At 46.4% G+C, this 27,037-nt stretch overlaps 1 protein-coding gene across 4 annotated transcripts in view; it reads left to right on the forward strand.

The window, feature by feature from the left end:
* Positions 1-27,037, forward strand: part of PISD (phosphatidylserine decarboxylase) — a 42,759-nt gene that overhangs the window by 7,613 nt on the left and 8,109 nt on the right. Inside the window, exons 2-3 of one of the 4 annotated variants that reach the window (XM_028124728.2) lie at positions 1,067-1,146; positions 4,947-5,122. In XM_028124728.2, coding sequence (XP_027980529.2) covers positions 1,067-1,146; positions 4,947-5,122 — 256 coding nt within the window. Of the gene's footprint in view, positions 1-1,066; positions 1,147-4,946; positions 5,123-24,321; positions 24,412-24,457; positions 24,792-25,049; positions 25,114-27,037 lie in introns of those variants that run through there. The other 3 variants (XM_028124726.2, XM_028124731.2, XM_028124730.2) reach the window with 3 other exon arrangements.

Raw genomic sequence — 27,037 nt, forward strand, 5'->3', positions numbered from 1 at the left:
CTTCGTGGTGGTGATTATCATGGCCCCATACTTTTTCTCCATACAGACCTGACTCGCCTACTGGAGAATCAGAGTCATCACATTAGCCAAATTAGCACCATGCTGTGAGGGTGTTTGTAAGTCAATTTCAAGTAAAAAAATGAAGGTGCCTAAATCTGATCATGTTTGCAGGATATCAGTATAAGAAATAACTACTACATATCTATAAAAGTAAATATTATTGTAGGAAGGTCATACACGCAGTTTTGTTTTCCACAAAAGTGTTAATGTAGACAGTTTTATTTAATTATTGCTTCTATCATAAAGAGCTGCAGCAGAAAAAGAAGCACTGACAAGGACATAGTTTCTTTACTTTAGATTTCAGGTTAAATTTGGGGGAAACCGATGTGCTATGTTAATTGAAAGGGAGGTATTTGCTCTTTGGTTAGGTGGGATCCAATTTTTAACTAAAAGTTCACGAATGCTTTCCTTGCTGGCAGTCACTTATTGCCACTGGGAAATTGTCCAGTTTCCCTGGGTGAAGATGAAACAAAGAGAAACCAACTGAATCAGAAATAATGTTTTCTTAGCATGGAAAGCTGTGAAAGTTGTTGGTAATTTTTTTCTGAGAAGGCTTGAAACCTATTCACTCTGTCAAACTAGCTTGACAAAATAGCAAAGTTAGCCACAAAAGAGAATTCAAAAATTCTAAGTGAGCCTTCCAGACTTGAAGTATATTAGAATAATCGGCATCCCTAAAGAATTTTTTTTTTAAGATTTTATTTGAGGGAGAGAGAGAGAAAGAGCGAGCACAAGTGGGGGGAGGGGCAGAGGGAGAGGAACCCCTCCCCCACCTTGTGTGCTCTCTCTCTTTCAAATAAATAAAATCTTAAAAATAATTTTAAGATGGGGCACCTGGGTAGCCCAGTCAGTTAAGCAGCTGACTCTTGATCTCAGCTCAGGTCTTGATCCTCAGCGTTGTGAGTTCAAGCCCCATGTTGGATTCCATGCTGGGTGTGGAGTCTACTTAAAAAAAAATTTTTTTTTTTAAATAAATGTTTAACGGTTCATTTTTGCTTGATTATAGCCTCCTTCACTGTGAGAACACTGCTGTGAGCCACTTCCTACAGTCCTTAAGGAAGCTGCCTGTCAGAGGCTTCTACACAAGTAAGTAGCAATTAGAAGTGACGCTGGCCTCTCTGTGCTTCAGTTTGCTTATCAGTACACTGGGATAAACAGCTCCTATTTCATAGGGTTGTTAGTAGAATTAAATGACCTTATATCTGTGGGGTGCTTAGAATGTCTGGCATGTAGTTATCCCTGGAGCACATCGTTTTTACTGGCTGCCTAGTATTCTGTTGAATGACTACCATTTGGTGTCGGACATGTAAGTTGTTTCTAGGCTTTTTCTACTATAGACGTTTCTGTGGTGACACATCTTAGTGCAGCTTCAGGATAAATTTGTAGAGCTAGAATTGCTGGATCAAAAGATTTATGTATTTTACAAGTTGGTATTTAGGCCAGATTGTTCTTCAAAGAGGATTTTTCCAGATTACGTGCATATGAGCAGGAGGTGCTCATGAGTACATCAGTTCCCCACACCCTCACCAAAACGGTAGATTATGAACTTTTTTGATTTTGTAAGCAGCCATTTGAACCTGTATGAAATGTCTTGTCTTTATTATCTAGATATCCTTTTTATTTGATCATACCAGGAGCCATTTTGAACTGTCCAGCGAGAGTACCTTGGGAATAAAACAGATTGGTTAATGAGAACGAGAACGAAACGTTCACTCTGGTAGTTAATAGCAGCACATCTGGGCGCTACTTAAGGACTGGCGAGCAGGAACTCGTGGGAATCACATGAAGGAAAGAAGGGGAGCCTTAGAAATTGAGACATAATCTTGGATCTGCAGAGAAGCTGTGCTTTTATAAAGTGACAGGCCCAGCAGGGAGGTGGTCAGTAGTGGAGGGCTGTCTCCACTTACTGCTTCTTTTTGGAGAGGCAAAGTAAGCCTTTGAGAAGGCGAGACATGTCATCGAAGAAAGGGCTAGTGTGGCCGGCAGCATTCAGTAGAGCGTGATTAGTCGGTCTAGGATGGTGGCTCACTGCAATGAGGAGGGTACAACAGATCTCTTGTCACCAGATACTTCAGAAAGAGGAAAAAAAAAGTTGCTTTATGGTCAGTCTTACTTGGTCAGAGGTAGAATATTTAGTTGTGAAGTAGTAATGGTTCATTAGGAATAATTAGAAGATGAAAGAGATTAATGACATCCACACGTGGTCATTGATAGAAGAAATAGCAACACCCAGAACGTGGTGGGGGGCTGGTGATTTCGGGAGCAGGGGGGTTTCCACTCCCATTGGAAGTCAGAGGCAGTAAGAAGGGTAAGCCCTGGTTTTGTATAGGCTCCTGGGGATTCAGCTCTTGAGGTTTTGTTTTGATAACAGCATTATTGAGATACAATCCACATACCATAAAATTCATCTTTTTAAAGTGCAATTCAGTGCTTTTTAGTATATTCAGAATTGTGCAACCATCACCACTATTTAGTTTTAGAACATTTTCATTCCTCCCCCCACTCCCCAAGCTAGTAACAACACTTGACTCATTAAACTGTCACTCCCCATTTCTCCCTCCCCCCAGCCCCTGGCAACCACTAATCTACTTTATGTCTCTATAGTATGTTTCCTGTACTGTACACTTCATGTGAATGAAATTCTACAATACGCAGCCTTTTGTGGCTGGCTTCTTTCACATCATGTTTTCAAGGTTCATGTTGTATCATGTGTCAGTACTTCATTCCTTTGTGTCATCAAATAATATTCCATTGTATGGACACACATTTTATTTATCCATTCCCCAGTTGATGGACATTTGGGTTGTTTCTACTTTTTGGCTGCTCTTGAACATTCTTGTACAAGTTTTTGTGTAGGTGTAGGTTTCATTTCTCTCAGAAATATCCCTAGTAGCAGAATTGCTGGGTCATAATTGTAATTTTATGTATAACATTTTGAGGAACTGACAAACTGTTTTACAAAGTGGCTGGCCCATTTTGCAGTCCCACCAGCAGTGTATGAGTGTTCTACTTTCTCTACGTCCTTGCCAACACTTGTCTTTTTGATTATAACCATCCTAGTGGGTATGAAGTGGTCCCTCACTGTAGTTTTGATTTGCATTTCCCTGATTATTAATGATGTTGTATTGGTTTGCTGTGGCTGCTCTAACAAAGTACCACAGACTGAGTGGCTTAAATAGTAGAAACGTACTCAGGTTGGAGACTAGAGACCTGAGATCAAGGTGTCACAGGGCTGCTTCCTTCTGAGGGTTGGGAGGGAGAATCTGTTCCATGCCTCTGGTCTAGCTCCTAATGGTTTGCTGGCAGTCTTTGGCTCATAGAAGCATCATTCTGTTCTCTGCCTTCATCTTCACATGGCGTTCTCTTCATAAGCATGTCTGTCTCCAAATTTTCTCTTTTCAAAAGGACACCAGTCATATCGGATTAGGGCCCACCATGATGACCATATTTTATCTTGTTTACCTTTTTTTTTTAAGACTTTATTTATTTGGGGCGCCCGGGTGGCTCAGATGGTTAAGTGTCTGCCTTCGGCTCAGGTCATGATCCCAGGGTCCTGGGATCGAGTCCCACATCGGGCTCCTTGCTCAGCGGGGAGTCTGCTTCTCCCTCTCCCTCTGCTTGTTCTCTCTCTGTCTCTCTCACAAATGAATAAATAAAATCTTAAAAAAAAAAAAAGACTTTATTTATTTGACAGAGATAGCAAGAGCAGGAACACAAGCAGGAGGAGTGGGAGAGGGAGAAGCAGGCTTCCCGCTGAGCAGGGAGCCTGATGTGGGACTTGATCCCAGGGACCTGAGCCGAAGGCAGACACTTAACAACTGACCCATCCAGGCACCCCTATATTTTTTACTTCTAGAGACCCTATATCCAAGTAAGGTCACATTCAGGGTACTGAGAGCTAGGACTCAGCATGTGAATTCTGGGGGGACACAGTTCAACCCATAATAGATGTTGAGCATCTTTTCATGTGCTTACTGGCCATTTGTATATCCTCTTTGGAGAAATGTCTATTCAGGTCCTGTGTATATTTTTAAAAATGGGTTGGGGTGCCTGGGTGCCTCAGTTGGTTAAGCGGCTGCCTTCAGCTCAGGTCATGATCCTGGAGTCCCAGGATCGAGTCCCACATCGGGCTCCCTGCTCCGCGGGAAGCCTGCTTCTCTCTCTGACCCTCCCCCCTCTCATGCTCTCTCTCTCTCTCAAATAAATAAATAAATAAAATCTTTAAAAAAATGGGTTGTCTTTATTATTGAATTGTAAGAGCTTATGGGAATTTGCATTTGAGTATACTCGTGTCTAGTCAGAATTGGGTCTGGATTGTAAAAGTAAGGTCAGAGAGTCCTGGGTGAGAAATGGTGCCTGATTCCCAGTCCTGGACCTGGTGGTAGCCAGCCTGGCACCCTTGATCAGTTTCTTGACCTCTTTGTGATTCAGTCAGTGTTTTCGTCTTAAATTCTCTGGCTGTGGTGGCAGTTGAGGTGCATCATAGTTTCATAGGAAAGATGCTTGTCCCTTGGGTGCCTGGGTGGCTCAGTCGTTAAGCATCTGCCTTTTGCTCGGGTCAGGATCCCGGGGTCCTGGGATTGAGCCCTGCATCAGGCTCCCTGCTCCACGGAGAGTCTGCTTCTCCCTCTCCCTCTACTGCTTCCCCTGCTTGTTCTCTCTTTCTCTCTCTACCTGTCAAATAAATAAAATCTAAAAAAAAATTTTTAAAAATGTCCCTTACTTATTGGGAGAATTTGGAGACAGAAGGGTCTTAATAGTGACTTAAGGTTGCACCTGCCTATCAAAGATGCACTGATGTTTCCTAGACCTCATTTTAGTGCTGTTTGCATGACTCATCCCTGTCCCTTCTCCTAATCTCAGAATTTTCCTGTTTTTTGTTACAGATGCCAGAAGAGTCCACACTGCCCCTGCTCGAACCTTGTCTCTGCTGCGTCCCCTGCCCGTTCTGTTGGTGACAGGTGGCGGGTATGCGGGTTACCGGCAGTATGAGAAGTACAGGGAGCGAGAGCTGGAGAAACTGGGGTTGGAGATCCCACCCAAACTTGCTGGTCACTGGGAGGTAGGACAAAGGTGGAACCCCCTTGAGTTCTCATTTAGCACAACTGTCTGTCACTTTTTTAAATTGCCGCAAAGTTGAAATGTTTGAAAAAATGAAATGTGCTTTTTTGGAGCTCATGTCTCCAGTGGGTTTTTGGCCAGACACAGACGTTATGCCTTTGGTGTCATGCTGGGCTTCCTTTCTGTGTCCAGACCTACGCCTGGTCTCCCCAAGGGCTCTGACAAGCAATTACCTGCTGTTGAAATCCTCAGAGTTCATGCCTCATGTTGGGGCTGGCATCCTAGTCATTCATGCCCTGCTCTGACTGAGGATAAGCTAAAATGGTTGGACTTTTGTGATGTGGATAAGTTCTTACCAGGAACCAGACTGAAATAATCAAACTGCTTTGTTGTTATTGCTCAAAATGCTTCCCCCACAACAGGGCCACACAGTAGGGGCAGGCTTAAATGTTATTGAACCATGCGTGACGTACAATGAACTGTCTTATTCAGTTGTGCTCCAGTGGCCCAGGATGATACCCAACTCAGAGTAGACATTCAGTAAATGTTGAAATTGAATATTAAGGTGTAAATTTAAAAAATGCCTTCTTTTCAGCCATAGTGTAACAAATGAAGAATCTGAAACATCAGTAGATCTCATAGCCTGGGCAAAAGGAGGGGGGAGGTGAAAGAGACTTGCTGGAATTTGGAATGATGTGTTTGGGTTTCTTCACGAACCTCGCCGTATCAGTAATCCAGCTCAGCTGAATCCTCTGGCCAGGGCATGTCGGTCCTGAAGGCGAGTCCCAACCATGTCCCTCAATAGCTGTGTGAACTTGAATATGTCACTTGCTGTATGCTATAAATAGTATAAACAACTCTAAGGCAGGTTGGATTGGAACCCATCTGAGATTCCTTCTAGCTGTAGCATAGTTGATCTAGGAATATTTGTTGGCATTGGCATTACATGCTACATTATAGGCTTCCTCCCAAAATCCTGTTTTGAATTTTGGTTTTGACCCTCTTCCTCCAGTAGAATCCAGTGTAAAGATTTCATCTGATTTCCAACAGTCCTATAAAACTGTGACTTAGTCAGCTGGCCATACAGATCCAGATGTGGCTATTACGCTAAGAGATACTTTTTTAAAGATTTTATTTATTTATTTGACAGAAAGAGAGCACAAGTAGGCAGAGAGGCAGGCGGAGGGGGAGGGAGAAGCAGGCTAACCTCTGAGCAGGGAGCCCAACGCTGGGCTCGATGCTCGATCCCACCTGAGCTGAAGGCAGCCACTTAACTGACTGAGCCACCCAGCCACCCCCAGATACCTTTTTGCTTGCCTGTGTATAGCTACCCTTTTTTTTGGCCTGTTCATACATCTTGGACTTTATAGTAACCTCAGACCAAGAAAGAAAAAAGGCTTTTTGTTTTCTGGTAGTATATGACAAAATTCTTTTGGTGAAGGATAATTGTGTAGTATGTGAGTCACACTTTTTAAAATTTGCTGTACTCTGTTTCCCATGACATTGGTGGTTTCCTCTGTAAATATGCCTTTTCCTTTAGGCTAATAAAGTACTTGTTAGACTGTGATCATATGACCCCACTCAGGTGTTAGACCCAAGGTGGCTTCTCTCTGACCCCATACATTTGCAGGCTGAGTCACCCCGTGAGAAGCTCACATGCTTTCAGCAAATTCCCACCCATTTCAAAGGTCTTCCAATAGAACCTACATTTGGAAGAAATCTGTGACTTCCAAAATCATAAAAGACCAATGTCAGTATTTTTTTTAGCATTCACCATTTCTATAATTAGGATTACTGCCATGTAGGAGTCAATACCTGAAAGATGACCATTTGTAAAGAGGACAGGGTTGATTGGCTTATAAATTCTAGGGCCTGGACAGTGACAGAACACTGGATCCGAGTGGCCCAGCGCAGCGTGAAATCTGAAGCCCCTGTTGGTTAAGAGCTGGGTTTCAGTTAGATACTGTTCTTTTGGTTGAGTAAAATGGCCACAGGACTGCTGGATTTCCAGGCAGGATGCCAGTATTTCACTTTATGAAGGGGAAATGGTCTGGACTCCAAGTAGACATTGTAGGATTTCAGAGGTAACGTTGGTCATGAGAAGGGGGAGTGCTGACTGGCAGTCGCAGACCGGATCCTAGTCCCGCCCCTGCCCCACCTCATCACTGTCATCTCATGAGAAATCATCTGGTCGCTCATCAGAATTGTTGGGGAGCTTTAAAAACCGTGGGTTCTGGGACGCCTGGGTGGCTCAGTTGTTAAGCATCTGCCTTCGGCTCAGGTCATGATCCCAGGGTCCTGGGATTGAGCCCTGCATCGGGCATCGGGCTCCCTGCTCCGCGGGAAGCCTGCTTCTCTCTCTCCCACTCCCCCTGCTTGTGTTCCCTCTCTCGCTGTGTCTCTCTCTGTCAAATAGATAAATAAAATCTCTTTAAAAAAAAAACAAAAAAACTATGGATTCTTTGATCTCACCCCTGGAGATTTAGAAAGTTTGGGCAAGGCTCAAGATCTTTGTTTTTAAAAAGTCCCTTCAGTGATTCTGATGCTAAGCCACATTTAGGAACCATGGGCAGATGACTGTAAGGTTCCCTTCAGGGCTCTGTTTTTAAGTGGCAAATGAAAACTTCTGGTAATTTTGCTGGAATATAATCTCTTCATATCCCTGGGTCAAGTCTGGCATCTCTAGAGTTGAAAGAGGACAGGCTGGTACTTATGCCAAGATGAGGCTCTGGGGCCCTTTAAGAAGTTATACCCATATTCTTTCCTTTATTTCAATTTAAGTCCGCCCTTCCTCCTTCCCTCCTTTTCTCCCTCCCTCCCTTCCTGAACCCTCCCTCCTCCCTTGCTTTCCCTCCCCTCCCCCTTCCCTTCCCTCTTCCCTTCCCCCTTCACTTCCCTTCCCAACAGTATAGAAGAACTTCATAATCTCCAAAATCTGTTCCACCTCACTCACTGCAAGTTCCACTCGGGGATGTGGGGAGAGGGCACAGCTCTCGCAGAGGGGCACCGGGGAGGTGGGTGTCGGGCATGGTGTAAGGCTTGAGCTCAGCTGCAGTACCTGGGCGAGTTGTTTTATCTTCCTGGGTTCGTTCTTTTTTTCTTTTTTAAAAGATTTTATTTATTTGAGAGTGAGAGAGAGATCATGAGTAGCAGGGAATAGGGAGCCTGACGTGGGATTCGATTCCAGGACCCCAAGATCATGACCTGAGCCGAAGGCAGGTGCTTAATTGACTGAGCCACCCAGGCACCCACTGGGTTCTGTTTTTATACATTTAAGAAAATGTTTCTAAGATCTTTGCCTGCTCTAAGAGTCATGTTCTTTTCATGGTAGGGAAAAAAGCTCAGGCAGTTGGCTGAGTAGAAATGAAACTTATGTGTTTGCTTGATGGGATGAAGGGAATTCTGTAACTAGCAGCAAAGTTAGTAGCCAGTTGAGAGTGTTCAGAAGCATCCAGGTTCCAGCAGCTCTGCTCTGTCTCTCTTTATGTATATATGGCATCACTTTCCCCAATGGGGAAATAGCTTTGTCATTTATCTACTTATAAAGATTTAATGTTCATTTTTTAAAAATTAGAAAGTGTTACAAAATATGACAACGAAACAGGGGTGACCCAGGGTCCTACGACGCACAGGAAACCACAGTTCACATTTTGGGGAACTTGACCCTTCCAGGCTTTTGGGTATTTAGGAATAAGTATTGTTAATTTTTATTTTAAATGAGATAGTTTTAAAATTTTTAAATAAAACACAATCATGAACAAATTCAAATACTAACAAAGGGTTTTACATATAAAGAGGTCTTCCACTCTCTGCCCCTTCTACTGATCCCATTTCCACTCTCCAGAAGCAGAAAAGCATTTTTATTTATTTATTTATTTTTAAAATTTTATTTATTTATTTGACAGAGAGAGACACAGGGAGAGAGGGAACACAAGCAGGGGGGAGTGGGAGAGGGAGAAGCAGGCTTCCCGCGGAGCAGGGAGCCCGATACGGGGCTTGATCACAGGACCCTGGGATAATGACCTGAGCCGAAGGCAGGCGCTTAACAACTGAGCCACCCAAGCACCCTTCAGACAAGCATTTTTAACATTAGTGTATCTTTCCAGAATGTCTCTACTTACATATTTTTTGGCTATTCAAAGGCGATTTAATTTTTTCAGTTTTATTGAGAAATAATTGACATACATCGCTATGTAAGTTTAAGGTATCAAGCATGATGGTTTGATTTACATATATTGTGAAATGATTGCCAGAATAGATTCAGCTAACATCCATCATCTCTGTAGATACAATTTTAAAAAAAGAAGAAAGGAACAAAGAAAAATATTTTCTCTTATGTGAGAACTCTTAGGATTACCTCGCTTTATTTTCTTGTGTGATAGCCATGATAGCTACAGGCGTCATGTTGTACATTCCATCCCTAGAACTTATTTCTCTTGTAACTACAAGTTTGTACTTTTTGACCTTCTAATTCCCTGTCTCCCCCCCACTCCCTCGAGTCTGATCTTTTCCTCCGAGTTTCGTTTTTTCTTTTTCTTTTTTTACCTTTTGTTTTTTTAGATTCCGCATATAAATGAAATCATGCAGTATTTGTCTTTCTCTGACTTAATTCACTTAGCATAAGGACTTCAGGGTTCATCCATGTTGTTGCAAGTGTAGGATTTCCTCATTTTTTTCTGGCTGAATAATATATTCTATTGTATGTGTATACGTATATACATATATACACACAATTTGTTTATCTCTTGGACATTTAGGTTGTTTCCATGTCTTGGCCATTGTAAATTATGCTGCTGTGATGATTTAAGTTTTTTTTTTTTTTTTAAGATTTTTATTTGACAGAGAGAGCACAAGCAGGGGGAGCAGGAGAGGGAGAAGCAGGCTTCCCACTGAGCAGGGAGCCCAGTGTGGGGCTCGATCCTGGGACTCTGGGATCATGATCTGAGCCAAAGGCAGATGTTTAACTGAACGAGCCACCCAGGTGCCCCTCGTTGTGTTGTTTTTTTTAAGGTTTTATTTATTTATATGACAGAGAGAGAGACAGTGAGAGAGGGAACACAAGCAAGGGAAGTGGGAGAGGGAGCAGCGGGCTTCCTGTAGAGCAGGGAGCCTGATGCGGGGCTGGATCCCAGGACCCGGGGATCATGACCTGAGCCGAAGGCAGAGGCTTAACGACTGAGCCACCCAGGTGCCCCTCGTTGTTGGTTTTTTAATTGAAATACACTATTATATTAGTTTCAGATGTACAGCATGCTTTGACATTTATGTACATTACAAAATGAGCACCTGATAAGTTACCATCTGTCACCATAAAAATTATTACATTATTGACTCTGTTCCCTAGGCTGTACTTTACATCCCTATTACTTATTTATTTTATTATTGGAAGTTTGTACCTCTTAATTCCCTTCACCTATTGCACCTATCCCCCAAGTCTCCTATCCTCTGGCAACCACTATTTTGTTCTCTGTATTTATGTCTGTTTCCTTTTTTTTTTTTTTAAGATTTTATTTGAGAAAGAGAGAAGGAGAGTGCACGCGTGCACAAGTTGGGGAGGGGGAGAGGGAGAGGGACAAGCAGGCTTCCCGCTGAGCCGGGAGCCTGATGCGGGACTCGATCCCAGGACCCCGAGTTCATAACCTGAGCCGAAGTCAGATGTTCAACCGACTGAGCCGCCCAAGTGCCACAGTCTGTTTCCGTTTTGCTTTCTTCTGGTTTTTAGATTCTATATATAAGTGAAATCATACAGTATTTGTCTTTATTTCACTTAGCATAGTACCTTGCATGTGCATCCATGTTGTCACAAATGGCAAGATTTCATTCTTTTTTGTGGCTGAATAAGATTTCACTGTGTGTTTACACTACATCTTCTTTATCTGTTCATTTATCTGTGGACACTTAGGTGTTCCTATGGAAGCCATATCTTGGTTATCCTAAGTACTGCTGCAGTGAACATAGGGGTGCATGTATCTTTTTGAATTAGTATTTTTGTTTTATTCAGATAAATACCCAGGAGTGGAATTGCTGGTTGTATGGCAGTTCTGTTTTTAATTTGAGGAATCCTCAGACTGATTTCCACAGTAACTGCACCAATTTACATTTCCACCAGTAGTGCATGAGGGTTCCCTTTTTTCCACATCCTTGCCAATACTTATTTCTTATCTTTTTGATACTAGCCATTCTGACAGGTGTGAGGTGATATCGAGTTGTGGTTTTGATTTGCATGTCCCTGATGATTAATGATGTTAATTTCTGCCCATTTTTTAATTGATTGATTTTTGGGGTGTTGAGTTGTAAGAATTCTTTATGTATTTTGGATATTAACCCCTTATCAGATGTATCATTTGCAAATATCTTCTCCCATTCAGTAGGTTGCCTTTTCTTTCGATGGTTTCCTTTGCTATGCAAAAGCTTTTTAGTTTGATGTAGTCCAATTGTTTAACTTTGCTTTTGTTGCCCTGGCCTGAGGAGACCGATTCAAAAAAATATTGCCAAGATCAACATCTAAGAGTTTATGCCTGTAGGTCTTACCTTTAGGACTTTAATTCATTTTGAGTTTAATTTTGTATACAGTGTGATCAAGTGGACTGATTTCGTTCTTTTGCATATGGCTGTGTAGTTTTTCCAGCACTATTTAAAGAGATGGTCTTTTCTCCATTATATGTTCTTACCTCCTTTTATTGTAGATGAATCGACTGTGTAAGTGTGGGTTTATTTCTGGACTCTATTCTGTTCCATTCATTTATATGTCAGTTCATTGGGTTTTTTTTTTTTTTTTTTAAGATTTTATTTATTTAACTAACAGAGAGAGAGACAGCGAGGGAACACAAGCAGTGGGAGTGGGAGAGGAAGAAGCAGGCTTCCCGCGGAACGGGGAGCCCGATGCGGGGCTCGATCCCAGGACCCTGGGATCATGACCTGAGCTGAAGGCAGTCGCTTAACCAACTGAGCCACCCAGGCGCCTCATTGGGGTTTTTTAATATATGTACTTGTGCAATCACTACCACACTCAAGATAGGGAACATGTGCCTCTTTGTAGTCAGTATCCACCTCTGCTTCCAAGGCAATCACTGATCAGCTTTCTGTCACTCTGAATTATATTTGTCTTTTAAGAAATTTTAATGAATGGGATATACTCTTGTTTATGTGGTTTATTTCACAGCATGAAGTGGAGATCCATCCATGTTATTGTATTTATGGGATTTCATTCCTTTTTATTGCTGACTAGTACCTTAATGGGTGGAGATAGCCCAAATTATTATTATTTTTTTAAGATTTTATTTATTTATTTGAGAGAGAGAGAGAGAGAGAGAGAAACAGTATGAGAGGGGAGAAGGTCAGAGGGAGAAGCAGGCTCCCCGCTGAGCCGGGAGCCTGATGTGGGACTCGATCCCAGGACCCCGGGATCATGACCTGAGCCGAAGGCAGTCGCTTAACCAACTGAGCCACCCAGGCGCCCAGCCCAAATTATTTTTAATTCTTCTTCTTTTGGTGGACATTTGGGTTGTTTGCAGCTTTTGGCTATTTGTGTATGTCTTTATATGGGCATTTTTTTTTTCATTTCCCTTGTGTAAATACCTAAAAGTACAATTACTTGGTCATAGGTAGGTGTGTATTTAACTTCATAAGAAACTACAAAACTATTTTGAAAGTAGCTGTACCACTTTGTATTCCCATTAGCAATGTATGAGAATTTCTGTGATTTTGCTAAATTCGCTTATTCTAGGAGCTTTTTGGTAGAGATTTTCATTGTAGATTCACTACTTTTCATTTTAGAAGTTACATTTTACAAGTGGTTCTTTTTTATGTCTTCTCTTTCTCTCCTTAGGCTCATTTTCCTACAAGTCCTTGAGCATATTGTGCTTGTTTATATAGCTGTCTCAATTTCCAAATTTCATCATCCTCTGTTGTTTCTGGGTCTCCTTCTATTGACTGATCTTTCCCCCTTCCTGGTTGTTCCTTCTTCACATGTTTAGTGATTTTGATTCAGTGCTATACATTGTGAGCTTTACTTTGTTGAATGCCGGATTTTGTTGTTTTCTGTCAAACACTGATAGATTTTATTCTGGTAGGCCGTTGACATTATTTGTGGATCACTTTGATCCGTTTAGGCTTGCTTTGATGCTTTGTTAGGATAAATTTACCATAGCCTTTACTGTGGACTGGTGTAGCCCTACTGCTGTACTAAACTATGACCCTTCTGGGCAGTCTCCTAAATGCTGAGAGCATTCAGTGAGTACTTTCCATCTAGCTGGTTGCAATGCCAATGTCTCCTGTCCTGTGTGAGCTCTGGGAATTGTTTGGCTTACAGCTCTCTGATCATTCTTTGTGAGTCTCATGGAATTTAACCCTAGATACACATGTCTTGTTCCTCAGCCAGAGACTCCACGGAACCCCTCTGTAGATTTATGGAGTTCTTGTCCTTTGTTTTTGTTTTTTTTTTTTAAGATTTTATTTATTTGAGAGAGAGAGCACAAGCAGGGGAAGCGGCAGGGAGAAGCAGGCTCCCCATGGAGTAAGGAGCCCAATGTGGGGCTTGATCCCAGGACCCCAGGATCATGACCTGAGCTGAAGGCAGACGCTTAACCGACTGAGCCACCCAGGTGCCCCTTAATGGAATTCTTCTCTGCATAGCTCCTTCCTTTCTGGTTCTCCACCTTAGAGAACCTAGCTTTTTATTGATGTAGTCACTTGGGTTTTTTTTTTAAAGATTTTATTTATTTATTTGACAGAGAGAGACACAGCAAGAGAGGGAACATAAGCAGGGGGAGTGGGAGAAGGAGAAGCAGGCTTCCCATTGAGCAGGGAGCCCGATGCGGGGCTCGATCCCAGAACCCTGGGATCATGACCTGAGCCGAAGGCAGACGCTTAACGACTGAGCTACCCAGGCGCCCGTCACTTGGGTTTCATTACAAATAAGCAGAACTCATTTCAGCAGAGACACTTGGAGGGGTTTGTTTTTATCCTTAAAGGGTTCTAGAACCAATTCCAATGTGTGTGCTTGCAGGGTGCGGGGTTGTGTTTCACTACACCAACAAGCAGTGCTCTTGACACCAACCGGGTGTCCTACAATTTAACTCACTTCTGACATGGTCTGCCCAGAGATTGCATCAGATTTTACAAGTTAAGGGCAAAAGTCCTACAAGACTCTCGTCCGTTCCCCCCCTTCAGATGCCATCAAAAGTTGTCACTTGTGCCTCTGACTGACTGGCTATCAATTGGAGGTTCCAACCACCCCCTCTTTGAGTTACAGGTTAAGAACTCAGTCCTATAAGACTGACTCCCTGACTCCCTTCAGATGCTAATTGCAAGTCCAGGTGCTTCTGATTGAATGGCTGTAAATCACAGGTTTCCACAACCTTCTTCTTAGGTTCAGCTAATTTGCTAGAGCAGCTCATGGGGCTCAGAGAAACATTCTGGTTGCTAGATTACCAGTTTAGTACAAAGGATATTAAAGGATACCGATCAACAGCCCAATAAAGAGATACTTAGGTTGAGGTCCCGAACAAAGGAACTTCTGCTCTCACAGAGTTTGTGGCTGTGCACAGTGGCACGTAGAAGCCTTCTGGTTCCCCAGCCTGGAAGCACTCTGAACCCCATCTTTTGTTGGGGTTTTTATGGAGGCTTCTCTGTGCCACTAATGTGCCACACATTACACAGGCATGAGTGATTAATTAAACCATTGGTCAATGGTGATTGATTCATCCTCCAGTCTCCCCCCCCCACCCCAGGTCAGGGGGTGGGACTGAAAACTCCCCCTCTTCTTTTGTGGTCGGTTCCCTATCCTTACAGGATTTCCAAAAGTCACCTCATTAACATAAATCCAGTAGTGATGGAAAGGGAGTTGTTATGAATAACAAGACACCCATTTCACCTTTATGGCTGTCAAGTGATTGTAGGAGCTGAGGACAAAAGACCACACAGTATAACAAAAGATGCTCCCATTTGTCACTCCAAGGGTTTTGGGAACTGTGAGCCAGGAACCATGACCAGTTATTTATGAGAAATACATTTTGCCCAAATGAATGAACAAATATATATTTTTTACAAATTACAATATTACAATTACATATCAGGAATGACTGCTTATAGAAGCTGTCACCACCATTTAAGGCTCCCGTGCCCCTTTGCTGTAGTGATAAGGCACTGGCTGACCTTCTTCCCCTGTGCTTTGAGTTCAGCCAGAGCCCCATTCCGTCCCTATGCTGCAGCCATCCAGCACGTCCTTTACATGTGTACCAGTGATTTCATTTTCCTCACTGGCTGAGAAAAGTTTTGGGAGGAAAGGAGAGGTCACAGGTCACATTGACATGAAACTGATGATCCATCATCTCTGGGGACTGCAGCTCGAGGAGAGGGCTGTGGAGATCACCCTTTCTCGCCTTGCTTCTGTTGTACACTGTGTGTCCTCATCGCCTCTACCCTGTGTGTGTGTGTGGGGGGGGCTTTGTGTTGGTCCATGTGCTCTCCCCCAAACCTCTCTGGCATCTTTCCCTTCTCACCTTCTCCTGAGTCATTTTGCTGTTTTTTTCTGACTAATGGCACCCTCTCTTCCTCTCCTCACAGAAACCATTCCAAAATGTTTTGGTGTTCTATACTTACCCATAGTCTTGGTCTCTTTATCCCCCCCCCTTTTTTTTTTCACACTTACAATAAACTGGACTGTCTCAGCCAAAATACCATGGACTGGAGTGGTTTAAACAGTAGAAATTTACTCTCTCACCGTTTTGAGTGCTGGGAAGTCTGAGATCAGGGTGGTAGCGTGGTCAGGTTCTGATGTGAGCCCTCCTCGTGGCTTGTAGACTGTGTCCTCACGAGCCGCAGAGCAAGAACGAGCTCTCCCCTGTCTCTGATAAGGGCACTAATCGAATCGGAAGGGCTCTGACCTCATGACCTAATTCTCTCCCAGAGGCCCCACCTCCAGATGCCTTCACTCTGAGAGTTAGGACTTCAACATAGGAATTTGGGTGGGAGACACATAAAATTTACCATTTTAACCACTTCTCAGTGTACACAATTCACTGGTATTAAGTACATTCATAATGCATTTCCATTACCTCTGTCTATTTCTAGAACTTTTTCATTGTCCCAAACAAACTTTGTAGTCACTAAACAATACTGCTGTTTTTTTCTCCTGCCCCCAGCCTCCACAGCCCTTAGTCACCACCGTTTCTGTCTCTGTGAATTTGCCTATTCTGGGTACTTCATGTAAGTGGAATCATAAAAACATTTGCCCTATGTTTTTTAAGAGATATCCGTGTTGTAGCATCCATTGGAGTTTCATTTCTTTTTAAGGTTGAATAATTTTCCATTGTATGGATGAATACTACATTTTGTTTATCCATTCATCTGTTGATAGATAGTGGGTTGTTTCTACTGGGTTGTTGGCTATTGTGAATAGTGCTGCTGTGAACACTGGGTATACAATTACCTGCTTGAGTCATTGCTCTCAGCTCTTTTGGGTATATACCTAGGAGTAGAATTGCTGAATCATATGGTAATAAGTGTTTAACTTTTATTTTTATTTTTTTTTTAAGGATTTTATTTATTCATGAGAGGCAGAGAGAGGCAGAGGGAGAAGTAGGCTCCCAAGGAGCAAGGAGCTAGATGCGGAACTCGATCCCAGGACCCCGGGATCATGACCTGAGCCGAAGGGAGACGCTTAACCATCTGAGCCACCCAGGCACCCAAGTTTTTAACTTTTGGAGGGATTGCCAGACTTTCCCACAGTGGCCGTACCATTTTACATTTCCACTAGCAGTGCAGGAGGATTCCAGTTTCTCCACATCCTCACCAACACTTACTCACTTTTGATGATAGCTATTTTAATGGCTGTGAGGTGGAATCTCAGTGTTGTTTTGATTTGCATTCCCTAATGATTAATGATGTGCATCTTTTTCATGTGCTTATTGACTATATAGCTTCTTTGAAGAAATGTTTATTCAAGTCCTTTGCTCATTTTTACATTGGGTGGTTGGTTTTTTGTTGTTGAGTTATAGGAGTTCTTTGTATATTCTGGATATTAGACCCTTACCAGATATATGTATCTGCAGATATTTTCTCCTGCAGATTGTATTTTCACTCTCTTAATAGTATGTTTTGATAGACAAAAGTTTTTAATTTTGATGAAGTTTAGTTTATCTATTTTTACATTTATTGCCTTTGTTTTTGGTGTCCTATCCAAGAAGTCATTGCTGAATCCAATATTATGAAGATTTTTTTCCTGTTTTCTTCTAAGAAAAATTTTAGGTCTTATGTTTAGGTTTTTGCTACACAAGGTGTTTTTTAATGGTGTAAGGTAAGGGTCCAATTTCATTCTTTTGCATGCGGTTATCAGTTTTCTCAGCACCATTTGTTGGAAAGACTGTCCTTTCCCCATTGGATGGCCACGGTGCCCTCGTGCAAATCTATCTCCTATTTTATTTTATTTTGTTTTATTTTAGAGAGAGAGCAAGTGCGAATTGGGGGGCAGAGGGAGGGGAAGAGAGAATCTTAAACGGGCTCCATGCTTAGTGGGGAGCCTGATGTGGGGCTCAATCTCATGACTCTGAGATATGACGTGAGCCAAAATCAAGAGTCGGTTCCTTAACCAGCTGAGTCACCCAGGCGACCCTCTCCTTCTCTTTTAAATGACAGAGATTATAACACTATGAGAGAATGTTGGAAAACAGGGAGGACAGTCATGATTCCCTCTCCTTCCCACTATATGACTGTGAGTGCATACTCTTGGGCTTTATTTTTCATACATTCACTTACTGTCTCTCTGTAAGTGATTATACCTATTTTGTGTCATGCCTTTTTACCTATATGCATTGCTAAATGTGATGATTCTGCAAGGCTGCATGAAAGTACTCTAAGTGGCTCAGTGCTACCACAGTGGATCGTGGTGCACCAGTAGGTTTTGCCATTGTGAATTGCGTCGTAGAGCACATCTTCGCACATCGGCTTTTTCATTAGGGCGAATGCCTAGGTATAGAATTGCTCTCTGAAAGGGTATGGATGCTTACCATGGTTTGCGGTGTGTGTGTGCCTTCTAAAATTGTACCCATTTGTAGTTGGCATTGTTGAGTACATGATACACTGGGTATTAGCAAAACAAAAGTTGTCATAGACGAACATGATTCCCTTTGTATTCACTCATTCATTCAACGAATCTTTGTGTTCCATCTATACATCTATATGCCAGACCCTGCTGAGATCCTGGGGATCCACTAGTGAGTAGAACCAGAGCTTCTGTCCTCAGAGATCTTCCCTTATTAGTGGGTGAGACAAAGAAGAAACAAATGGACACATGGACATGTCCAGTGGTTGAAATGCTATGGAGAAGGCTTAAAGAGATGATGGGCACAGATGTCTGGGCTAGGGTAGAGCGAGGCTGGGACTGAGGCATTCAGGGAAGGAAGGAAGGTGTATCTCTCAGTATCACCTGAATGGCGACTGAAGGAGCAGAGAGGTGAGCCAAGGGGCAGCTGAGAGGAGAGCAGTCCAGGCACAGTCTTGAGATGGACAGAGGGTGCTTGAGCCCTTGTGGCTGGAGGTGCAGAGGGCAGAGAGGAAGGTAGACTCCGATCCTGTCCTCTGAGTGAGGGTTGACTGATCCGTGTTCCGATTCGTTCGCTCTGGCTGCTGTGGAGATTGCGGGAGGGCTGGGATGGAGGCAGGGGGGCTGGGGGGAGGCTCTGATAGTATCCCAGCAAGAGAAGGTGGTGGCTTGGGTCAGAGTGGGAGCTGGGGGTGGGGGAAGGGCTTGATTCTGGGTGTGTTTGGAGGGGAGAGTGAACAGGATGCACTGAGGGATTTGTTTGGGGGAGGTGGGAAAGGATTCAGGATTTCTGACTTGAGCAGATGGAGGGGTGGAATAGCTCTTCACATAGAGCTGTGGAAAAAACAGGGAACAGCTAGACTCTGGTATGCTAATTCAAGTTGTAACTTGCTTTTCTTTAAATGCAGGTCAACTTCAGCATTTTTCTCCGTTTGTTCTCTGTTTATACTGGCTCAGAGTATTTGTAAATTTAACATTTACACTGAATGGCATGGAACGAGGAATCCATACTCTTCCAGAAACAGGGCTCCCAGCCTTGTCAAACCACGAAGACGCCCTGCCCTTAGAGCAGGAGCCAAGGTAGTCAGAGGTCCGGGAGTACAGCTGCTTCCAGGAGTTTCTTTCCAGGATGTCCTGGAAAAGCTCTGGGTTTGTGGTCAAAGTGCCTGTTCAGTTAGGCTGCCCAGGCCTGGTGTTTGGCCTTAGAAAGGAGGGTGGTTGACACGGGTCTCTGCAGAGAGCTGGCTTTGAGTGAACAGCACAGGGGATAGAAGCCCGCCAGGTGTGCCTGGAGCTGTCGCACGTTCTCAGTTTGTGTGGCAGTTGTGACTCCATATATGCTCTTTTTGTGTCCTGTCAAAAAGGGAACCAAAACCTTCACAGGCACTTCTTAACAAGGGGGGTGGAAGGTATGTCGCATCTATAAACCTAAAGTTAGCAGGTGACATCGGACGTCAGGTGTGTGTGTGGGGGGGTGGCAGCCTGCTGACTCCAGGGTTTCCTGTGAACACCTAGGTGATTTGAGCTCCACGCAGGATGACATCCGGTGACAGGCTCCCTTCAGTCTCTAGCATTTCCAAGGTGTCCTTTCTTCCGTGACTACTAGACCTGAGGACAGAGATGCGTGTGGTGGGAAAACGGGCCTGATGGACATGGTGGGCCCTTTGGGGAGGAAGCAGTCCTCCTGTCCCTCTTCCTGCCGGCCTCTGACATGGCTCCATGGAGAGGGGTGGGCCTGTGTGATTGGCAGCTGGCCTCTCCTGTCAGGTTCGAAGGGCTGTCCCCCGCCTGGAGCCAGGCACTCGGGGGTGCTGAATATCCTGGGGTGGAGTGGTTCGGGCCTGAGGCCCTCCGTGCGAAGCGGTAGCTGTGGGCGCCGAGAGCAGGCCTGGCTGTTGTGCCTCCCCTAAGAGCCGGAGAAGCTCTGCATGTGGGATGTGGTCTTGGGTTTTTCTCCCCAGTAACAGAATTTAGAGAATTTTCTGTGGTTTAAAGCAAACTCTTCCAACTCTTATATTGTGAACATTTTTGAACAGAGTAGAAAAGTTGAGAGAATAGAGTCACACCCACATACACACCTCTTGATTGAACAGTTAATGTCTTATCATATCTGCTTTGTCTCTGTGTGTGTGTATATATACACATATATATATTTTAAATTTTTCTCTGACCCATTTGAAAGTACGTTGCAGTCATTATGAAACTTCAACTCTGAATACTTTAGTTTGTATCCGAGCTTAACAACAACTTGGTTTTGTTGTTTGGTTTTGGCCTGGCCATGGGGCTTGTGGCAAGGTCTGAAGCGTCCAGGGACCAGCAACGTTGACAATAGGCCTCAGTCAGGAGCAGCTGGGCCCGCATCCACGCTCACTCCCTGCATTAGCACTGTTTTCTTATTTCCATCCTTAGTTTAGAACCTTAAAAATGTATGGTGCAGCCTTCCAGTTTGTGAAAAGGAATGAGGACAGATCAGCCTGTGCCCACACGTTGCCCTGTGCCCGTGCTCCTGCCCACCTGCCCGGAGCCCCACTGGCCGGCACTCGGCATGCCCCTCTGTGCTGTGGTGTCCGGGACCCTGGACAGTATTGAACATGGTGTGCACTTTTTACGACTTTATATAATTATTATAGCTTTCATTCTTCTCTGTAAACAGGTTGCTATTAACTTCCTCATAAGGTTGTTAAATGGGAAGGATATATGTGTAAATACCTCGTCCCATGCTGGCAGGGAGTAGAAATTCAGTACATACAGGCACACCCCATTTTATTGCAGTTTGCTTTATTGCGCTTCAAAGATAATTGCGTTCTTTTTACAAATAGGAGGTTGGTGGCAACCCTGTGTCCAGCAAGTCTGTCAGTGCCATTTTTCCAACAGCATTTGCTCACTTTGTGCCCCTGTGTCATATTTTGGTAATTCTTGCAGTATTTCAAATGTTTTCATTATTATATTTGTTACGGTGATCTGTGATCAGTGACTGCAACTTGCTGAAAGCTCAGATGATAGCTAACATTTTTTAGCAATATTTTTTAATTACATACTGTATTGCTTTTTTTTTTTTAAGATTTTATTTATTTATTTGAGAGAGAGAGAGAGCACGAGCCAAGAGGGGTAGAGGCAGAGGGAGAGGGAGAAGCAGACTCCCCACTGAGCAGGGAGCCTGCTGTGGGGCTCAATCCCAGGATCCCAAGATCATGACCTGAGCTGAAGGCGGATGCTTAACCCACTGAACCATCTGGGCATCCCATGTACATTGGTTTTTTAGACATAATGCTATTGCATATTTAATATACTAATATATAGCGTAGCGTAAACATAACTTTTATATTTACTGGGAAATCAAAAAATTCATTCGATTTGCTTTATTTTGACATTTGCTTTGTTGCAGTAGGCTGGAACCAAACCCGCAGTATCTCTGAAGTATTTCTAGACCGTTTTACTTCTTAACCTAATAGGTGTTGAGGAGATGTGGATGTTGAAGTGGGCAGTCAGGTTGGCAGGGAAGTCGATCCCCTCACCCGCTCAGGTACAGTTTACAGCCCAGCTCTGTCCTCAGAGAATCTTGGGCTCATTCAAGGGCAGAAGGGTGTATCAGGGGCTTCGGGGGCCCCTACCTGGGAGGAACTGTGGCAGCCACTCCCCCAGGTCGCTCAGCCCAGCCCCAGGCCCCCCTACTCCATCCTTTGCCTCTTCCCTGCCTCCCCCCAGCCCAGGGACAGCTCTGTGCCTGTACCACTCACTAGTTGGGAACTACCTGCCTCCTGAGGCTTTGAGCAGCAGTGTGTGGAAGAGCCCAGGACTCTGCCCAAAGAAGATGAGAAAAAGACAAAGCTGAGCTCTGGGGCTGGAAGGAGTCCAGGGTGGCTGACTCAGACACCTTCAGGGCCCTGTGGGGCACTTTCTGCTAGGCTGTTCTGCCACCAATCACTTTCCTTTATCATGCTGCAGACCGCCCCTCCTCTGGGCCCCCTCTTCCAGGAGCTGCTGGTGGGACTGCTAAGAAACATTTGCGCATTTGAGGGGGCAATTTGGCAGGGCTGGGAGAAGCTTTCAGAGGAAGAGATCTCCTGAGGCCACGTCATGCTTGTCCTGGCTCTTTGTCCAGACTTTTGCGAGGCTGCTAACTTGCCCATGGCATCTTGCGCCAGCCGTGAGACCAGCCATTACTGGTCTTCCTCAGGAGGCCTCTCCTGGCCCCCAGGGAATGAGAAGTAGCAGACTGCACCTGCCACCCCTGCCCCACCGTTACCTTCATCCCCTGGCACAGCAGCGCATGAAATTCACGCAGCACGGAGCTGCAGGGGCTTGACAGACCGGGGACGCCTGTCTGCAGGTGCTGGTGGCCGAGTGGCGGGGGGCCTGCAGAGCCTTGAAGTGGCACTAGGTGGCACTCTCAGGGGAGTCCCAGCAAGGTGGGAGGACCCAGTGTGGCTGGAAGGGACCTTATTCAGGGTGGGAACCTAAACGTAACAAAGGATTTTTGTTTTTCCCAGAAATCATTAACTATTGTCTGGAATCTAGAAGGCATTTCCTTACTAAGAAACATACGTGGTGGAAGTCAGACTAGAAGGCTGATCTCAGGACAGACATGTGGGCTGGCTTACAAGTTTTCTAAACAACAGTCTGCCTGAGAGGCTTACAGTGGTGATAAAGGGACTCTGGTAGACGTGGGGTGGCCTGTTGCTCCTTTTACAGGGAGAGCACTGGTGCTCCAAAGGCTGCTCAGCAAATGAGAACTTGGGCTTCTGTCTTCCTTTCCCCGAGTGTAACTTGGACTAGGCCTGGTCTGGAAGTGCCGGCAGCCTTGGGGGAAGTCAGAATGGTCCTCCAGCCTTGGGGGAAGTGAGAATGGTCCTCCAGGATCTTTCTGGTTCTGGAATTTAGTGTTGCCGGGATTCTGTGTTATCTTCCTGTGCTTTAACTCCTTTTTGTCCTGTCTTTGTGGTGTGTTTGCTTGGAGCTCTGGGGTGAGAGGGGTCTTAAGTTTCACTGAGGCTCAGAGAATGCTGTGGGCCCAGACCAGGAAACCGTGAGGTGCAGCCCATGTTGGGTATTCACCAGCCATGTGCTGGAACCTAAGCCCCAGGGGGGCTCCCTGCTTTCGTGTTCCTACTATGCATTGTGGGTGTCCAATATTATGGAAGTCCCTGAGGAGGGACCCCCGTCTTCTGGCCTTCTCCCCGCTGCAGCATCCCAGGTCTGTAGCTTGTCACAGCGCACTTGCTGGGATGGATCCAGATGAGGACAGGTGTGTGGGGCTTTGTCTGCACAGCACCATGTCCTGCCTGGGCCCAGCTGCCCATCTCTTTACAAGCCAAAAGGCTCTTTCTTCTGTTCCAAATGTTGCTTCAGAAACCAGATTCTCAGTGGTCAGAGGAAGCAAGGGTTGTTGGAAGACTGAGCTTTCTGAGGCAGTCTGACCATTGGAAGGGGTGCTGACCTACCCAGATGCTAATCCGGTTCCCAAATTCCATACCTTTTTGGTGTTCCCATCACTCTGTCTCGCCTAGAAAATGTTAAGCTTGTTCCTTCTTTCCATCCCTTGTGGAGCGAGTGCTTGGTGGGCATGGGAATGAGGTACTGACCCCCCACCCCCACCCCCAGGCTGGGCCCTGCCGTCTAGTGGAGTAGAAAGACACTGCACGAATTCCCCCCACCCCCCTTGAGGCCAGAAGGGACTTTTTGCTTACTGGGTCTGGTTCCCTGGCCAGGCCAGATTTTGTGTGGCAGGGGTTTTGTACGGTAGGGGTGTGTCTGCCTGGAGGAGAGGGGGCAGGGGTGAGACTGGGGGCAGCTTGTAGCTTCAGGATGGCAAAGAGCCAGGACTTAGTTACCTTGTGTGTGCTTCAAGGGCTAGAAAAGGTGCCTGGAGGTGGCTTTCTGCTCAGTCCCAGGAAGCTGGCCCTGGGTGAGATCAGCCTCATGTGGAGGCCTGGGACTATTTACCCGGGTCGGGGTGGGCAGGGAGGACGGCCCCTGGCCCAGGAGGTGTCGCCAGGAAATCCCGTGACTGGCGGGGGCTGGTCCCTGGGCCGCAGCCCCTCCTCTTAAAGGGGCCCTGGGCACAGTGGCTGGGCCTGGCTGGAGGGAGGAGCCGTCTGTCTGCCGGTGTCCGGTATCCGTCCTCTGCCCCCGCCCCCAGGCGGTCTGAGTGGCCAGAGCCGAGTCCCCGCCCGTCGAGGCTTCCTCCCCGGAGCGGTGCCTCCCTGAGAGTCGGTGCCTGAAGCCCAGCGGGACGGGACCACCTGCGGGTGAGTGAGCCATTGAGCGCCCGGAGCCCGGAACGGGCGTCCTGGGTGCCCGTCGCCCCTTGGAACTGCGGGACCCTGGGGCTGGAGGGCCCACCCCACAGTCTCCATCGCATTGTGGGCTTCTCCTGCCCCACATGGTGGGTCTCGGGCCGCGCCGGATGAGCTCATTTCCGCCGCGTCGGGTAGCATCTCCTGGCCCTCCAGCCGAAAGGGGAAATGCTGGGCTGGGGCTCCGTGTCCCCTCCTGCACCGAGAGCTCTGGGTGATTGCCTCAGTGCTGCCCACGGGGCCTGACCGGCGCCAGTCGGGGAGGGAAGCGGCCCTGTTCCTGGGTGGGACTGGATGTGTTCCCAGTTCCTCACCCGAGGGGCGGAATGGGGGTAACACGCTGCCCTTCACAGAGCCCCATCCTTGAGAGAAGGTTCTTTGGGAGATTTAAGGAAGCCCAGCGCTGTGAGGGGTATCTTCCCCTCCTCCACCTGCCCTTCCCTGGCCACTGGCTTTAAAGAAGCTTCTCTGGGCCCTTCTCTTTGCTTCCTCTTCTCTTACCCAAAGCTTCCCCAAGATGGCTCGCCCATTTCACCTGGGGAGAATCCATTTTCCCTGTTTCCTCTTCTTGAAGTTTTATCTGCTTCTAGCCCTGGAACGCAGGGAGGAAGGGTTGGTGGCCCCCCTGGACACAGCTGCCTGTGCATGCTTCAGGTGAGCTGGGGGAGAAGTGGGCTCAGAAAGTCAGGCAGGGGGGTGGCTGGGTGGATCAATTGGTTAAGCCTTTGCCTTCCGCCCTGGTCATGATCCCGGGGTCCTGGGATCAAGCCTCACGTTGGGCTCCCTGCTTAGCCGGGAGCCTGCTTCTCCCTTTCCCTCTTCCCCCCTTCCCCCAGCTCCTGCTCTCTCTGTGTCTCTGTCTTTCAAATAAAGAAATCTTTTTTTTTTAAAGATTTTATTTATTTATTTATTTGCCAGAGAGAGACACAGTGAGAGAGGGAGCACAAGCAGGGGGAGTGGGAGAGGGAGAAGCAGGCTTCCTGCGGAGCAGGGAGCCCGATGCGGGGCTCGATCCCAGGACCCCGGGATCATGACCTGAGCCGAAGGCAGACGCTTAACGACTGGGCCACACAGGCGCCCCAAGAAATAAAATCTTTTTAAAAAAATAAAAATGAAAGACAGGTAGACCTAGGACTTGGGGACTCTGAGGCTTTCTGCTGAGGCTTCAGGAGTGACACTGGCACCCAGTGAGAGTTCCACTCGGGGCAAGAGCAAATTTCTCAGTGTCTCTGGCAGGACCTGTGCCTGGCTGCGCCTGGCTGCAAGGCCCTTGGTGCTCAGGGAGTGCTTGTTGGGGGCACAGTCCCGACTCTGTCCCTGCCTTCCTGGCCTTGCCAAAACTCAAACCTGAATCCACCAGAGTCCAAGGGAACCAGGCAGGAGCCTGCCTCCCACTAGCCCCCGCCCCCACACCTCTAGCAACCGGTAACTGGCCTGGGTCCTGGGTCCCTCCGGCTGACTTCAGTTGGAATGTTCCATTCCACTGAGGGGGTAGTGTTGCCTTCATCATAGGCTGTGAGGCGTAGATGGGGACATTGAGCACTGCTCGGGTGTGAACTCCCAGAACAGGACATCCAGACATAGGTGACCCCTCCCCCCCCCAGACCTGGTCCCGTTGGGCCATTGCTCCTGCTCAGAAGGGCAGCCACTGCCCCCCGTGGTTTGGGCTCTTTCAGAACTGCTGCCTCTACCCTGTTCCTTCCATCTTGCCAGTGGGAACAAACCTCCGTCCTCCCAGAGTGTGGGTTTGGAAACGGAGGTGAGGTGTTGGGAGTCAGGTCCAGGGGATGAGGCTGCACCAAGGTCTAGGGTGGAAGTGAGGTGTGGTGTCTCTGAACAGAGTAGAGTTCTGGGCCACGGTCACTGCTATGATCTGAGCCTCGAGGGAGTGAGCAGGAGGAGTGACCCTTCCCATTTTCCAGATGAGGAAACATAGCCACAGAGCACCTGTGACTTGCAAGGCCCCTCCCAGCTCTCAGGGCCGGCAGGGCAGCCAGGACTGCAGTAACTGGATTGTCCCCTCCCCTACCAAAGCCTCTGAGCTCTCCTGTGCATTGTGGCTGGCCCTTAGGCCTTGTGATAACTTTAAACTCCTACTGGTCACAGCTCACAACTCTTCTCCACAGAGTGTTCTTGAGAGTGGGGAGAGATGGAAAGTGTCTGTACTTCCTTGCCTCAGGGTACCCTCCTTGCAGGTTCCTCATCTGGGCCTGAGCCCCTAGTCCCACTCCGGGGAGCCAGAGAGCGAGCCTTGGCTTGGGCTCTAAGGGTCATCGCAGGTGTGGGGGCAAGTGGGGCACTGAAATGGGGAGGGCGGGAGCACTGTTGGCCTAGGAAGTGGCTCAGCCTTTGGGAAGCAGGAAGGAATGAATGACCCTTAGGGACCCCCTTCCCTCCATCCTGCAGCTTTGAGCTGGACAGAGGGTGCCAGGCCTGTTTCCTGGGGGGACAGATGAATTCATTTCTGCTCCCTGGGGACCTTCTGGGGCCCATGCCTGGTGATTTGGAAGAAGCCTGACAGTCTGGTCCCTGTCCCATTTCCAAAGAGGAAGAGTGGTGATGGAGACAGGACTGAGGG

This window comes from Eumetopias jubatus, unplaced genomic scaffold (assembly GCF_037043125.1).
Source record: "Eumetopias jubatus isolate StellerSeaLion01/CBP00866 unplaced genomic scaffold, mEumJub1_p1.0 scaffold_16, whole genome shotgun sequence".
Lineage (NCBI taxonomy): Eukaryota > Metazoa > Chordata > Mammalia > Carnivora > Otariidae > Eumetopias > Eumetopias jubatus.